The sequence below is a fragment of the Engystomops pustulosus genome, chromosome 2 (genome assembly GCF_040894005.1).
Source record: "Engystomops pustulosus chromosome 2, aEngPut4.maternal, whole genome shotgun sequence".
In the NCBI taxonomy this organism is placed as follows: Eukaryota; Metazoa; Chordata; class Amphibia; order Anura; family Leptodactylidae; genus Engystomops; species Engystomops pustulosus.
The window spans coordinates 213,776,769-213,790,283 of record NC_092412.1 but is presented as its reverse complement, the minus strand read 5'-3'; the positions used below and the strand labels follow the sequence as shown (position 1 = coordinate 213,790,283).

At 40.7% G+C, this 13,515-nt stretch overlaps 1 protein-coding gene across 1 annotated transcript; it reads left to right on the top strand.

The window, feature by feature from the left end:
- Window positions 1-4,306: 4,306 nt before the first annotated feature.
- On the top strand, window positions 4,307-11,884 carry FZD9 (frizzled class receptor 9). Its single transcript, XM_072138076.1, has one exon. It carries the CDS (start codon window positions 5,073-5,075, stop codon window positions 6,828-6,830), a length of 1,758 nt encoding a protein of 585 aa, XP_071994177.1. The 5' UTR covers window positions 4,307-5,072; the 3' UTR covers window positions 6,831-11,884.
- Window positions 11,885-13,515: the final 1,631 nt, after the last annotated feature.

The following is a 13,515-nucleotide window of genomic DNA, read 5'->3' as shown; positions in this document are numbered from 1 at the left end:
CAAGGTGTCAAATATTCCTTTTCAATATCTATGAAGCATAGGGCACCTCCAAAATAAGTGTATCCACCCTGCAAGACTGGTTTTTAACCGTAGTGATGATGAAGCTGTATTCATCACTACTGCAAAAATGTGGCAATATCTTAGTGGAAAGATTTTATCCCATTAGATTCCTATCCCCTCAGATAGAGTATTGAATGTCCTTTCAACAATTCCTTCTGTTATGTGAAATCTCTCCCATTTACCCATAAAAAAAATCTCCACCAAAGTCATTTGACAATGAGCAGAGAAGAGTCATATTTGCCTCCGGGAGAGTATTACTTCAGACACCCCTATCTTCAGTTCTCTAGTTTCAGAAACATGCTTTAGGTTTAACGTAGCTTGTGGTTCTGAGTTGCCAAACTAGAGGTACAGTTAAAAAAACAGGGAGGAACTGGATTTTTAAATACAGCTCATCTTTCTTTTACTGTTAGATCCAATTCTGATGGTATCATCTGAAAGAAGAGATTCTTATCTACTATAGAATTGAAGATAGCGGTGCCTGAAGTGACACTCCCTCTGAAGTCTCTAAACTTGACTCATCTCAAGCAAAATATGACTCTTTACTTGAGATGAGTGGACCCAAAGTGCATTTGTGTTTGGTTGAACAGCCAATCCGGTAAATGCACACCCTTTGTAAATAGCTATGGCTATGATTGGCCAGTGGGGGGAGACCTTTTGGCCAATTATGTCTGGGCTGCGCAACCGAACATGAACACGGACATCGGGTCTGCTCATCTCTACACTTCAATTTTCGTGTGACTTTAGAGAAGATATATTATTGGTAAATGTACAAGGTATTACATAAAATAGAAAATTCTAGAAAGTATACAGGCGGTCCCCTACTTAAGGACACCCGACTTACAGACAACCGATAGTTACAGACAGACCCCTCTGCCCACTGTGACCTCTGGTGAAGCTCTCTGGATGCTTTACTATAGTCCCAGACTGCAATAATCAGCTTAAAATTGTCTGCAATGAAGCTTTATTGATAATTCTTGGTCCTATTACAGCAAAAAAATTTGAAACTCCAATTGTCACTGGGGCAAAAAAAAAAATTGTCGGGAACTACAATGATAAAATATACAGTTTCGACTTACATACAAATTCAACTTAAAGAGAACCCGTCATGCAAAATAACCCCCCTAAACTAAAAATATTTTCATAAACTGCCATTAGAGAGCATTGCCTCTATCCCTTCATTGTCCCTCTACATGCCTGTAAACCTAAGCAATGAGGTCCTAAAGCTGTATGCAAATGACCTGTGAAATGTCCAATGAAGCATTAGCATATTCAAGCTGTCCACTCTATTCATGAGTGGGAGGCACAGCCACACCCCCAGTGCATGACTGACAGCCTGTATAATGATGTGAGGCTGTATAATGATATCCTTCCTGGTGCTGGTGGCCACGCCCCCTGCAGCCTGTGTGTGCATGTGTGTGTGTTTAGGAGAGATACAGCAGCTCCAGGCAGCCATGTTACAGCAGAACATGTCAGATTCATGTGTAGCTGATGTCTGTGTCTCTCACCTGTATATTAGGAGGATGCAGCACATACTAGCCATGCTTTACTATACATTACACACAGACATGAGCAGGGGGAGGAGAGGGGAGGGGTAACAGGAGTGACATCACTGCCTCTGACCATGTGACCAGCCTCATTTACATGATAAAAAATAGATGATTTTACAATGAATAATGTATGAAATAACTAGATAAAGGCTGGGATGGGATCCTTGTGAGCTGCTCCAACAGGTAGTAGTGATAGGACTAGTGACACAGACTTGATGACAGGTGTCCTTTAAGAACAAACCTACAGTCCCTATCTTGTATGTAACCCGGGGACTGCCTGTATTTCATACCCTATCGGAGGGGGCTGGTAGTTTAATGGGGCAATTTCTGGTTACATTGAAATTCTTCCCTAACCCTGAGAAAATTTTCATATAACCATTTTTATGTTTGGTGGTCTTGGGAAGTGAAGGGGTTTAATTAATTAACCAAGCTGTTCTTTGGAATTGATTAATGCAAGGATCTCTGGTGATGGTTATTATGTTTGGTGTTCTGAAGGGATCTAATCCCAGGTGCACCCATACTTTCAGTATACCACTGCCTATATCTGATGGTTCATATGGTACCTTGGCACATTTGGCACACCTCTACAATCATCCTTATAGAGCTCCCCCATTTTATTTTCAGCACAAATGTATATAATACGTGATGAATTTATTTACAAATATATATTTTTTATGTTATGTATTGTTATGTGAATGTTCATTTGTGAATTTAATGTATCAAAATGCACATGACTTCATTCACATGGGAAAAGTGGTGATTTTTACAGACCGAGTGAACACTGCCAGGGCTGCTGCTGGGATTCTCTTGTGACAGGCACATGAAGGATAGAAAGGCTGATCATTGGAAAACCCTTGCTTTGATTATACTGCTCTCTCCTGGACAGACAGTCCCTACTGTGGCACAGGAAAGCATCAGACAGAGCTGGTAACTTATTGAGGAGATATGGATGATCCTGGGGGAGTTGTTTCCCTACTGCTTTCTGCAATTAGAAGTGGTTGTCTGAGAAGAAATCATTAAGGAAATTTAAGAAGAATTTATTAGAATTGGCGCATTGAAAAAGTGGAGTGGTAAGCTATAGACACAAGTCATGTCCCTATTTTCCAAAGCATTTTGGTGACATTATCTCTAATATCATATTGGCTGCTATGGACAACACCTCGGAATCTCCTCGAGCGTTCTTCCTTCGCAGGACATCAGAGATGGACAATATAAGAATACAGGCGGTTCCCTACTTAAGAACAACCGACTTACAGATGGCCCCTAGTTACAAACAAACCTCTGGATGGTGGTAATTTACTGTATTTTAGTGCAAGACTGCAATGATCAGCTATAACAGCCATCAAAAGTTTCTGTAATTCAGATTTATTGTAGATCCTGGTTCTTATGACAACCCTAAAGTTTTAAAATCCAATTGTCACAGAGACCAAAAATGTTTTGGCTGGGGTTACAATGATAAAATATACAGTTCCGATTTACATACAAATTCAACTTAAGAACAAACCTGCAGAACCTATGTTGTATATAACCTGTACAGATAACCTTGTTAGGTCTTGCCTTTCAAAAGCCATAATTTTTGCTGAATATGGCAACTTTCATATGACAATATTCTGCTGTTTTATCCATTAGTATACATAACCAGAAACCAGTACAAGTCCTACAAAAAGAACACAAATAATGGCAAGAGTTGTACTTTTTCCTTGTTTTCAGACCTATACCTGGTTTTGGCTTCAAAATTCTGCTGTGTGAATGTGACCCAAGAGCTTGTTTTTAGGTAGATGAAGTTCATTCATTAACTTTTATCGCAGTGTTTTGCCCTGTATTAAAAGAATTCCCTAACCATGACCCTGTTGAAGATAAAGAGACACATTTCATGAAAGCTGAACTTCCCTTTAAGTGTGCAAAGATATTTTTGATAAACCTACTCCTACATTTTATGGCTATTTGCAAGAAATAAAATAAAATTCAGAGGATGTTTGACGTATATATTTACTATAAACAGACTTGCATTTAGAAAAAAAAGTTAGTAAAACTTTTTTTTCCGTATAGAACCCACATATGGAAATGTGAATGTATTATTGACTGGCATGTGTACAATAACCAATCTGTCCCTAGATCTGACTCCAGAAGAAAAGTGCAACTGTTGTACCAATGTTTGACTGGGTGTTTGAAAGAGACGTGTGTGTCTTTGTATTAGCTTCTTGTCTTGCCAGAAGGCCAGAAATTCAGATGTTTAATAAAATAAATGCTATGCAGAGGTTCCAGTGAAGCACAAAACATGACTTGTTCAGAAAGAGAGAGAAACACTGAGCTTCTTATTCCATGCGGTTTATAAATGTAACCCAAGATTTTCCCTTCTGCTTTTTCAAATCAACAAGGTTTGTGTGTAATTTCCCCCAGCCCCCTCCTCTGTACAGATATGTAGATTATATATAGAGAAGGATGTGTGTGTGTGAGTATGTGTATATATATATCTTGAGCGCTGAAGCAGCAGAAAGCCAGGCTTTGTTATGGCTGCCAACAGGGGGTGACATGACTCGGAAAATATTATTCTAGCAATTTTGCAAATTGCCATTCACTTTGTTTAATGAGGGCACTGTTTCTTTAACCAGGCCGTGCCCCTTTGACAGATGTGGGTGTGATTTTGGAGCTAACCACACCCCGCTGGTGATTTCTCTACTGAGAAGTGCATAGCATGGTTAGTGTCAGCAGTAGCCACAGCTCCCAGCAACAGCTGGGACACCCTCCCCTGCATGCAGGCTGGGCGGGTGCTGTCTGCAAAATCACTCCGTCCTTAACCCTGTGTGCCCTCTGTGCATTAAGGCTCTGCGCTGACATTAGTGCCTGGGTATTTGTTTTCATGCCCTCTGTGTCTGAATGCTGCCGCCTGTAGCTGTCACCAGCTCTCTCCAGCCTGGCTTTGTTTCCCAACATTTTACATTGGCAGTGAGGGAGGGAAAAAAAAGCTGCACTTGTGCTAAATATTTCACTGAAGACCTCCAGCTCCTGGAATAGACACCCTAACTACAGCCGAGAAGAAGCATATTGTACTGCCAGCTAAAGACTGTGCCAACCTGACTGGCAGAGCGCGGACACACTAAAGGACAAGACAGAAGTGCCATGTGTTGCCCCTGAGAGCTTGCTGTGTTCCTGTGGATTGTAACGTGAGTCTAAGACTGGATCCCGATGTGATCCCTCAGCATTTCCAAATGATTACCTTCCGTACTGCAAGTATTTACCATCACGCCTGGAAAGATTGTAACAGAAAAGGATAATTTGTGTCTTGTGTGACCCATCTGTAAGGCACGAAAGCTGATCCCACCAGCCTTTCTATTGGAATGCATTGTGCCCCGCTTATAACAGACAGCTGGATATAAAGTCGTGTGCCTATATCCACTGCACCCCTCCTCTTGTCCTCGCAGTTGTTGTCTTGTACCCTGCGCACGAGTGTGGCTGGACCCAAGGATGTCCCTCTGGCTCTTAACCCTTCCTTGTCTGTGGCAGATGATGGTGACGGCTCTCACCTTGGAGATGGGCTTATATGATGTGGAAAGGGGAAGAGAAGCTAAATGTGAGCCCATAAAAATTCCCATGTGTCAGGGCATTGGCTACAATATGACTAGAATGCCTAACTATGTTGGACATGAGTCCCAGGATGAGGCTGCGGTGAAGCTTCTGGAGTTTGCCCCACTTGTGGAGTATGGCTGTCACATCCACCTACGTTTTTTCCTCTGTTCCCTTTATGCTCCCATGTGCACTGAGCAGGTATCCACTTCAATTCCTGCCTGCAAGCCTATGTGTGAAATTGCACGACAGAAGTGTGCCCCCATCATGGAGCGTTTTAATTTTGGATGGCCAGAGTCTTTGGACTGTGACCGCCTGCCCAGTAAAAATGACCCTAATGCACTGTGTATGGAGGCTCCTGAAAATGCTACGAATGGCGACCCTCAAACCAATGGCCAAGGCATGCTTCCTGTTGCACCACGACCTCCACGTCCATCCGGCGCTGGCATGGGTATACCCAGTCGCTGCACCAATCCAGATAAATTTCTATATGTAGAAAGGAGTGGAGTGTGTGCCCCAAGATGCACTCCTGGAGTGGACGTCTACTGGTCCGCAGCTGACAAGGACTTTGCGCTGGTGTGGATGGCAGCATGGTCTGGTCTTTGCTTTATTTCCACAGCCTTTACTGTATTGACATTTTTATTACATCCTCAGCGCTTCCAGTACCCTGAGAGGCCCATTATCTTCCTCAGTATGTGTTACAATGTCTACTCTACCGCATTTCTCATCCGTGCTGCTGCTGGGGCTCCTAGCATCGCATGTGACCGTGAAGGTGGTGCCCCCTATCTGATCAGAGAAGGCCTGGAAAGCAGTGGGTGCACACTTGTCTTCCTAATATTGTACTACTTTGGTATGGCCAGCTCACTGTGGTGGGTAGTTTTGACCCTCACTTGGTTCCTAGCAGCAAGTAAAAAGTGGGGTCATGAGGCCATTGAATCCCATGGTAGTTATTTTCACCTAGCTGCTTGGGGTATTCCAGCTGTAAAGACAATTATTATACTCACAATGCGGAAAGTTGGTGGAGATGAACTAACTGGCCTATGTTACGTTGGAGGCTCTGATCCCAGTGCCCTAACAGGATTTGTTCTTGTGCCCCTTTCATTTTATCTTGTGGTGGGCACATCATTTCTACTGACAGGTTTTGTTGCCCTCTTCCACATCAGACGTGTCATGAAAACCGGAGGAACCAACACGGAGAAATTGGAGAAACTTATGGTTAAGATTGGAGTCTTTTCCATCCTTTATACAGTCCCAGCCACCTGTATCATAGTGTGTTGCTTTTATGAACGTCTTAATTTGGCTCACTGGGAGGCCCGGGCACGGGAAGAGCCCTGCAGGACAGCTTCTGGAAGTGGCCGGCCAGACTGTACTTTGCCTGGGTCCATACCCAGTGTAGCAGTCTTCATGCTCAAAATATTCATGTCGCTAGCTGTGGGTATAACTAGTGGAGTGTGGGTATGGAGTTCAAAGACTCTACAGGCCTGGCAAGGAATCCTATGCCAGCGTCGGCTTGGGGTGGTTGGAACAAGGACTCGAGGGAAACCTCAAACCGGTGGGGGCATTGCCTGTAGTTTAGGGAGCTGTCCTTACAAGCCCCCACCACTTACCCTTCAGGTTGCCAAAACAGACCTCTTTATGGACTGCCCGACACATGTTTGAACCTCAACACCTCAAGTTTAACAGGGAAGGGGGACTAACAGAATTATATTTACATCTTCAGGAAGGATCATGGGTAGAAAAACTTCAGGTGATTCGAAACGGCTCTTGATATAAGGGCCTAAAATCGTATCGGGAGAGGAACCATACCTACGAATTTCTTAGCAGAGGCGTAATGTCTTTTGGTGACAAATGCAAGGAAATTGTTCATGCCCCAGCCACAGAGACATTACAGAGGTGCTCTGTATCAAAGACCTCTTTTGGCTGCTTTATGTGAACACTGAGCCTTTTAGCAGCTGTTTTTAGAGAGCAGCCCCCCCTCCCTGCAAGCACAGAAGCAGAAATTACACAGAGCGGTGCCTATATGACTTATCCAATCTATCTCACCATCTCCAGGGACCGCAGGATCCAGCTCTGTTAATGTCATGCTGCGTATTATTGCTACTTTGTCAGTGAAGGCGGCACAGCCTCTGTTCTAAGGTCACCATCACCCAGGTCTTATTGAAAGTAACCCACATTGGTGTTTAGATCGGTCTGGACTTGATGTGTGCTCATTGTAACCTGCTCAGGGCCCTAGTTTACCAAATGTGTATCTCAGCTATAAGCACAAAGTTACTTATGAGTTCTGGAGAGTTTTCACCAATATAAAGGTATAAGGGAATTGTTATGAATATGAATTACCGGTAGTAGTGCAATACTAGGACTGGTCAACTGTTTGCCCTTCTTGTGGGTCAAGGCTTTCAGTGAAGTGAATAGTATGGTTTGACCACAAAGAGGGCATCTTCCTGTTGGTCAATTCCAAAAGTTTGGACTGGTCCCTATACTGTGGCAGCCCAGTTACTGAATTCACCAAGTGAACAGTAAAAAAAAAATATATGTCTATAGATTAAGGCACTTGTCCCAGTCTATGTATATACCCTGCCTGTTATATTATTATAATACTATAAATTAATTCTAAAAGATGCAAAAAAACAAGAAATCTTATTGCACAAATGCCTAAAAGTAGTTTTTTATAGTATTCTGGATACCCTGAGAGTAATTAGAAAATGTCTACATTTTCATAGAACATATTTCCTATTTGTGTTAGAAAATTGTACAGAATAAAGTGCTATTTCTATTAGCATAGCGGCCAGTTTAAAAGAAATATATCCCTTTCACATTTTGGACAAGCACAAACACAGCACCACTCTTGCCTACAGGCTGTATCTGGTATTGCAGTCCCTTTCTGGACTATAATATGGGATAATTTTCATAGACAAAGATTTTGGAAATCTCTTTAAGAATCTTTGACAACTCTGAAAGTTGGATAATAATCAAATGAATTTCTAATATAAATATTATTATATTAGTATCAGCTCAGGTCCTTTACCTTTCACTTTTTTAGTGGTGGTCAGTCTGCATTATAACTGCGTTGTTTTGCAGGATTAATGAATGTTTAACCATACAAATGTAAAGGGTGCTACCAGCAAGTCAGTACCAATGCATGAGAAGTGTCAGACATAGGCATGAAAATGCGTTTTCATATATAATCTTGCTTCTCTGACATACAAATGCCCTCTACAGCCTTTTATTTGAGGTCTTTTATTGCGTCCAACTCTCTAAAGTGCAAAGTGAGCAATGACTGGCAGATAAATGAATCGTGCCTTTCTATGGTGTGTAGTGATTGAAGTGACTTTATTCAGATGATTTGCTAGGAAATAAAATTTCAAAGACTTCTTTATTTTGATATTATAGGGAAAAAAACGGAGGAGATTTACTAATGGTGGCACTCATGCTCTGGGCTATGCCAGTCAGATATGTTATTTTTACATATCTATCCGGCTTATATTGACGTATCCGGCTAGGTTAAATGGATAAATCAGTCACCATTATATTGCTATCCTTGTACAGACCTTGACATTAGTAAATCTACTCATTTGTGTCCAATATTAAAATGATGTCTAAATCCTGATTCGTCTACATGCCATATTTTGGGATTTCAGGCTCAGTTCACACTACTGTTCAAACCTTTGTTCCTTACCTCTGTTTAAGAAGTAAAGAACAGAGGTTAACGTATCAATTAAAAATCCCCTTTGATGTTATCCGTTATGTTCAGTTCTGTAGCCACAGTCTTTTTTCTGTCAAAAAAACAGCTACCTGCCTAACTCAACGTAACAGATGACATAAAATTTACATTGATATCCAAAGGGATTTTTAATTGATACTTTAAACCTCTATTTCTTGCTTTTTTAAACAGAGGTTTGAATGGTAACCTAACCTGTGTAATCCACAGATGAAATCCACAGCATTTCCGTCCTGTGTGGATCTACCCTAATACTCCATGGCCATCAATACAAATGTAAAATGTAGCAGAACTGACTTTGTCATAGTGAGTGCATTTTCTACTGAGCACAAAGTTCTATATTTGGTTTCCCATAGGATGTCATATAAACTTACACCTTGTTATTTTCACTACAATGTAGGTCCTGATTGTCAAAATCAGCTCTGCTACATTTGTATGTTTAGTAACAATTAGAAACATACAAGAAACAATTAAAAAAAAGGAAATAGATTCTTTTAAAATGACTTTACCTACATAAAAGCAAGGCTACCAGTGCTAGGAAGTAATAACATGTGGCAGAGCCTGTCATTCTTTTTAACATTACCACTTTCTAATATATTTACTAACAGGGTTCCAAAGAGGCATTGGCTGTAAATCTGCCATTTCCCCCAAAAAATGAATAGTATTGTACAGTATTGTTAATGAAGCTTATTTTTGTAAAGTCCTGAATGGGGAGTATTATAAAACTATGCATATATGTCTGTATATTTTCTTGAGTGATATGTATGAAGATGAGATTTAATGTATATTTCACTAGAAAAGTTGCATTATTGGAATATTTATTTTTATGCCATTATTTTCAATGTGGTGTAGTACCATGTCCATCCTGTAGGAGGCAATACTGTGGGCAACACACAAAGTTTCTTGATTGGATAGTGACTTGTGGTCATGTGACATAAGATTGCAATGTTGCACTATAATTTTGCAGCATAAATCAATGTGTAGCCATTATAACAAAGCAGCAGCTTGGAGTCAATCTGAATCATCTGAAATAAATTTGTTACATATCGAGTAACAAATCTCAGCCAAAGCTAAATTTATATCCTGGTAAAAAAAAACTCCCACTTTGTAAAGTAGAGAGTTTTGGAACAACAGTGACATCTATAGACTCAATATGGTACTACACCTCATTAATTAAAAAGTGTGCGCATAACTTTCAACAACTAGAGCGTATAACGTTCAGAAAGGGGGCAAACAAGTTGGTTTGTTGGTTTTTACTGTTACTAGACTGAGTGTAGATTGAGAATTATTGGTTTCCTTGACTTAGTGGTTTGTCAACTTTTGTGGAAGCATGAACAGAGAAAAGACAAAAGAACAAAATGAATATAGGTTTAAGGCAAAAATTCTTATCTGTCAAACTCTAAATGAGTCCTTAAAGGGGTATTCTGGTCCCAAACAAGTTATCCACTATTCAACGGAAAGCGGACAATTTGCTGATCTCAGTGTTGGGACTCCAAAGATGATGTGGGGTCAGTCATAGCCCCAAATCAATAGAGCAGCTGGTCGCATATGCACCTTCTGTATTCATTTCTATGACTGTCTCACGGCTATTTCCTTCAGAGCCATAGACAGTAAATGGAGCAGCATTGTGCATAGTCAACCTGCCACTCCATTCATTTGGGGTACAACAGACCACTTCTCCTCTGATTAGCTAAATCAGTTGTTGTGACTAAAAATCCCCTTTAAGTAGTAGTTTAGGGATTAGGAATAAATGTCATTTGAGATCATTTTTAATATTGTTTGGGGAGGAGTGTTGTACATTTTTCTAATATACTTTATCAAGAAATTCAGCTTTGGCTCCATTCACACAAACAGGAGCAGTGAGCCACAAGCTGGATAGTGAGTGCACCTGGAAAATCCATGTGGGAATCGATCCTGCCCTATCTTTTCCAGTACGTCTGGATGGATCGGACAGTGTGGTTAGACACATCTATAGCGGCTATGTGCTATCTGCTGTTTTTGCTGCAAGTTCATGGCCCTACTATACAGATGTGTGAATGGAGCCTAACTTTGTAAAAAATCAGGCTCCAGAGCTCCCTCCTGTAGAGATCCATATTCCAGCCTGTACAGTGTGAGTCTATGGGGCTGACTATGACTTTACATCTAATCTCCCTGTTTTTTTACACAGCTCTGGGAAGTGTGGATTAACTCTTTCACTTTTAGCTTGATGCTTAAAAATAATACTCATAACATACTATAGCCAGGGAAAGAGCAGAAAGGGTTAGCACTCACTGCTAAGTGTTGTGTAAAGAAACATAGAGAGAGAGTCCCATCTTCAGCCTGGTAGATGGATTTGTCTTGACAACAGAGAAGTCCACTATTAACAAAGTCTATGTTCACAATACTCCCCCGCACACAATATTCAAAATGATCTCAATTTATGGTTATTCTTTCAAGGGCCACTGAAATGTGTCACAGACTAATGTGCACATTACAATTAAATGATAAAATGGGGGTGGATGGCACAAAATATAGAACTGAGCAGAACACAGAATTTTATTACAGTTGTCTAGTTGGAGCAGAATTAATTTTCATCGGGAGCAAGTGACGGATATAGGATATGAGTAAATCCTAGAATATCCCAGAATTCTATTGAATATGGGTAGTCTGCATTCTTATAAGTATATGTCTCCACTGTGTGTTGAGACAGGGCCACTGACAAGCACAAGAGGGTTATAGTTTACATGGTAGGTTCCGGGGAGCAGGGATGGGATGCATAGATATGATTCTCTCCCATTGTCTATCAGGGAAAGGGTCTCATAATGCAGCTCTCATTTACAGATCTCTATATAAAATTATATATATATATATTTTTGGATTTGCATTATAAAATGGTACTGGTTTTCTAATGTGCGAAATATAAAAGTAATATTATGAATGGTAATTTAATGCTGTAATTTATTCTGGAACTGTCAGAGTTTTGATTTTATGGTTTATTAAACTTTTGTGTGGTAAATTGTATTTGTTGTTTTATTTCTTTGAGTGATAAAATTCCAAACTAATACAGATGTTTCAGAAACACAGTGGGGCACATTTACTTACCCGGTCCAGTCGCGATCCAGCGGCGGGTTCTCCGATGCTGATTCGGGTTCTGCCAGGATTCACTAAGGTCCGTGCGCCGATATTCACCATGTTTCGCTGCTGCGCCGAGGTCCGCCGAAGTTCACCTGCTTTTTTCTGGTGTATGTGAGTGCTTGATCTTGCGATACAAATGGCTTTTTAAATTCCGTGTTTTTTCCGAATCCTTCGGGTTGTCCGGTGGCCATGCCCCCCCAATTTCTGTCGCGCGAAAGTCGGCGTGATTGCGCCAAAAATCGATCGCGTGCGCCACAATCCCGTGAAATACAGCGCAAAGCGGAAATATTCGGGAAAAACACGACGGATTCGCGGCTGCGGACCCTTAGTAAATGTGCCCCAGTGTGTCATATTTATTAGACTTTTTAGGAAAATGAGAAGACTGGTGGAACACATATATAACCCCTCATAATTAACCCCTTCTCGCCAATGGACTTTTTCAGTTTTCCGCTTTTATGTTTTGCTCCCCACCTTCAAAAATCCATAACCTTTAAATTTTTCCATATACGGAGCTGTATAAGGGGTTATTTTCTGTGTAACAAAGTGAACTTTCTAGCGGCACTATTTTATATACTATGGTATGCAGTTGAAAGCTGAAAAAAAAAATCCAAATGCAGGGAAATTGACAAAAAAACACATTTTCGCCATTTTCTTGTGGGCTTTGTTTTAACAGCTTTCAATGTACGCTCAAAGTGAAAAAGATTCTTAGTTTCGCCCTATTCCAACAACAACAACCTTTTCATACATGTACAGGCCTATGTAAATTGTTATTTTTTGGGGGACGACCTTTTGATTCCTTTTTATTCAAAGGTATATGTGTTGTGAAATGGTAAAAAAGTTGCCTTTTGAATATTTGGACTCTTTTTTTCTGTTATGGGGTTCACCACTGGGAATAACCATTTTCATATCTTGATAGAGGGAGCATTTTGGGACATGGCAATACCCAACATGTTTACGATAGTTTATTTTTATTTGTGTTATAAGGAAAGTGGAGTGATTTGAACTTTTATATATTTTTTTACTGTATTTCTAGAGCCCATAGGGTACTTTAGCCCTAGGAGGTCTGATCACTTATACAATATGCTGCAATACTACAGAATTACAGTATTTTGTAAATTCAATAGATATTGTTAAAGAGCTTGCTGACAGCAGGCACCATTATAGATCCTGCTTTGACAGCCATGGATTGTCATGGATCAAAGCAACAAGTCGACGCTGACCAGATCCAAGATGGCAGTGCCTATATGGAGCCCTAATTTAAGTGATGCCATCTTGTTTCATTGCAACATTTAAAGGACTTGAAACATGTTAAGCCCTATCCATAGGATAGGGCCTAACTTGCTGATCATTGGGGGTCTCGGTGATGGGACACCCACAGGTCACTAGAATGACACCAATATGATTCTGCGTAGACTCGTTAATGCCCATCTGGACTCCCAGGTGGCAAGTCGGCCAGATGGGCCAAACAGCACTTTGTTCCTCTTCCAGCCAAGTGTGACTTCAAAGACTACA

Coding starts and splice junctions, on each gene's coding strand:
- FZD9 (XM_072138076.1), top strand. CDS start 5,073: ATGTCCCTCTGGCTCTTAACCCTTCCTTGTCTGTGGCAGATGATGGTG.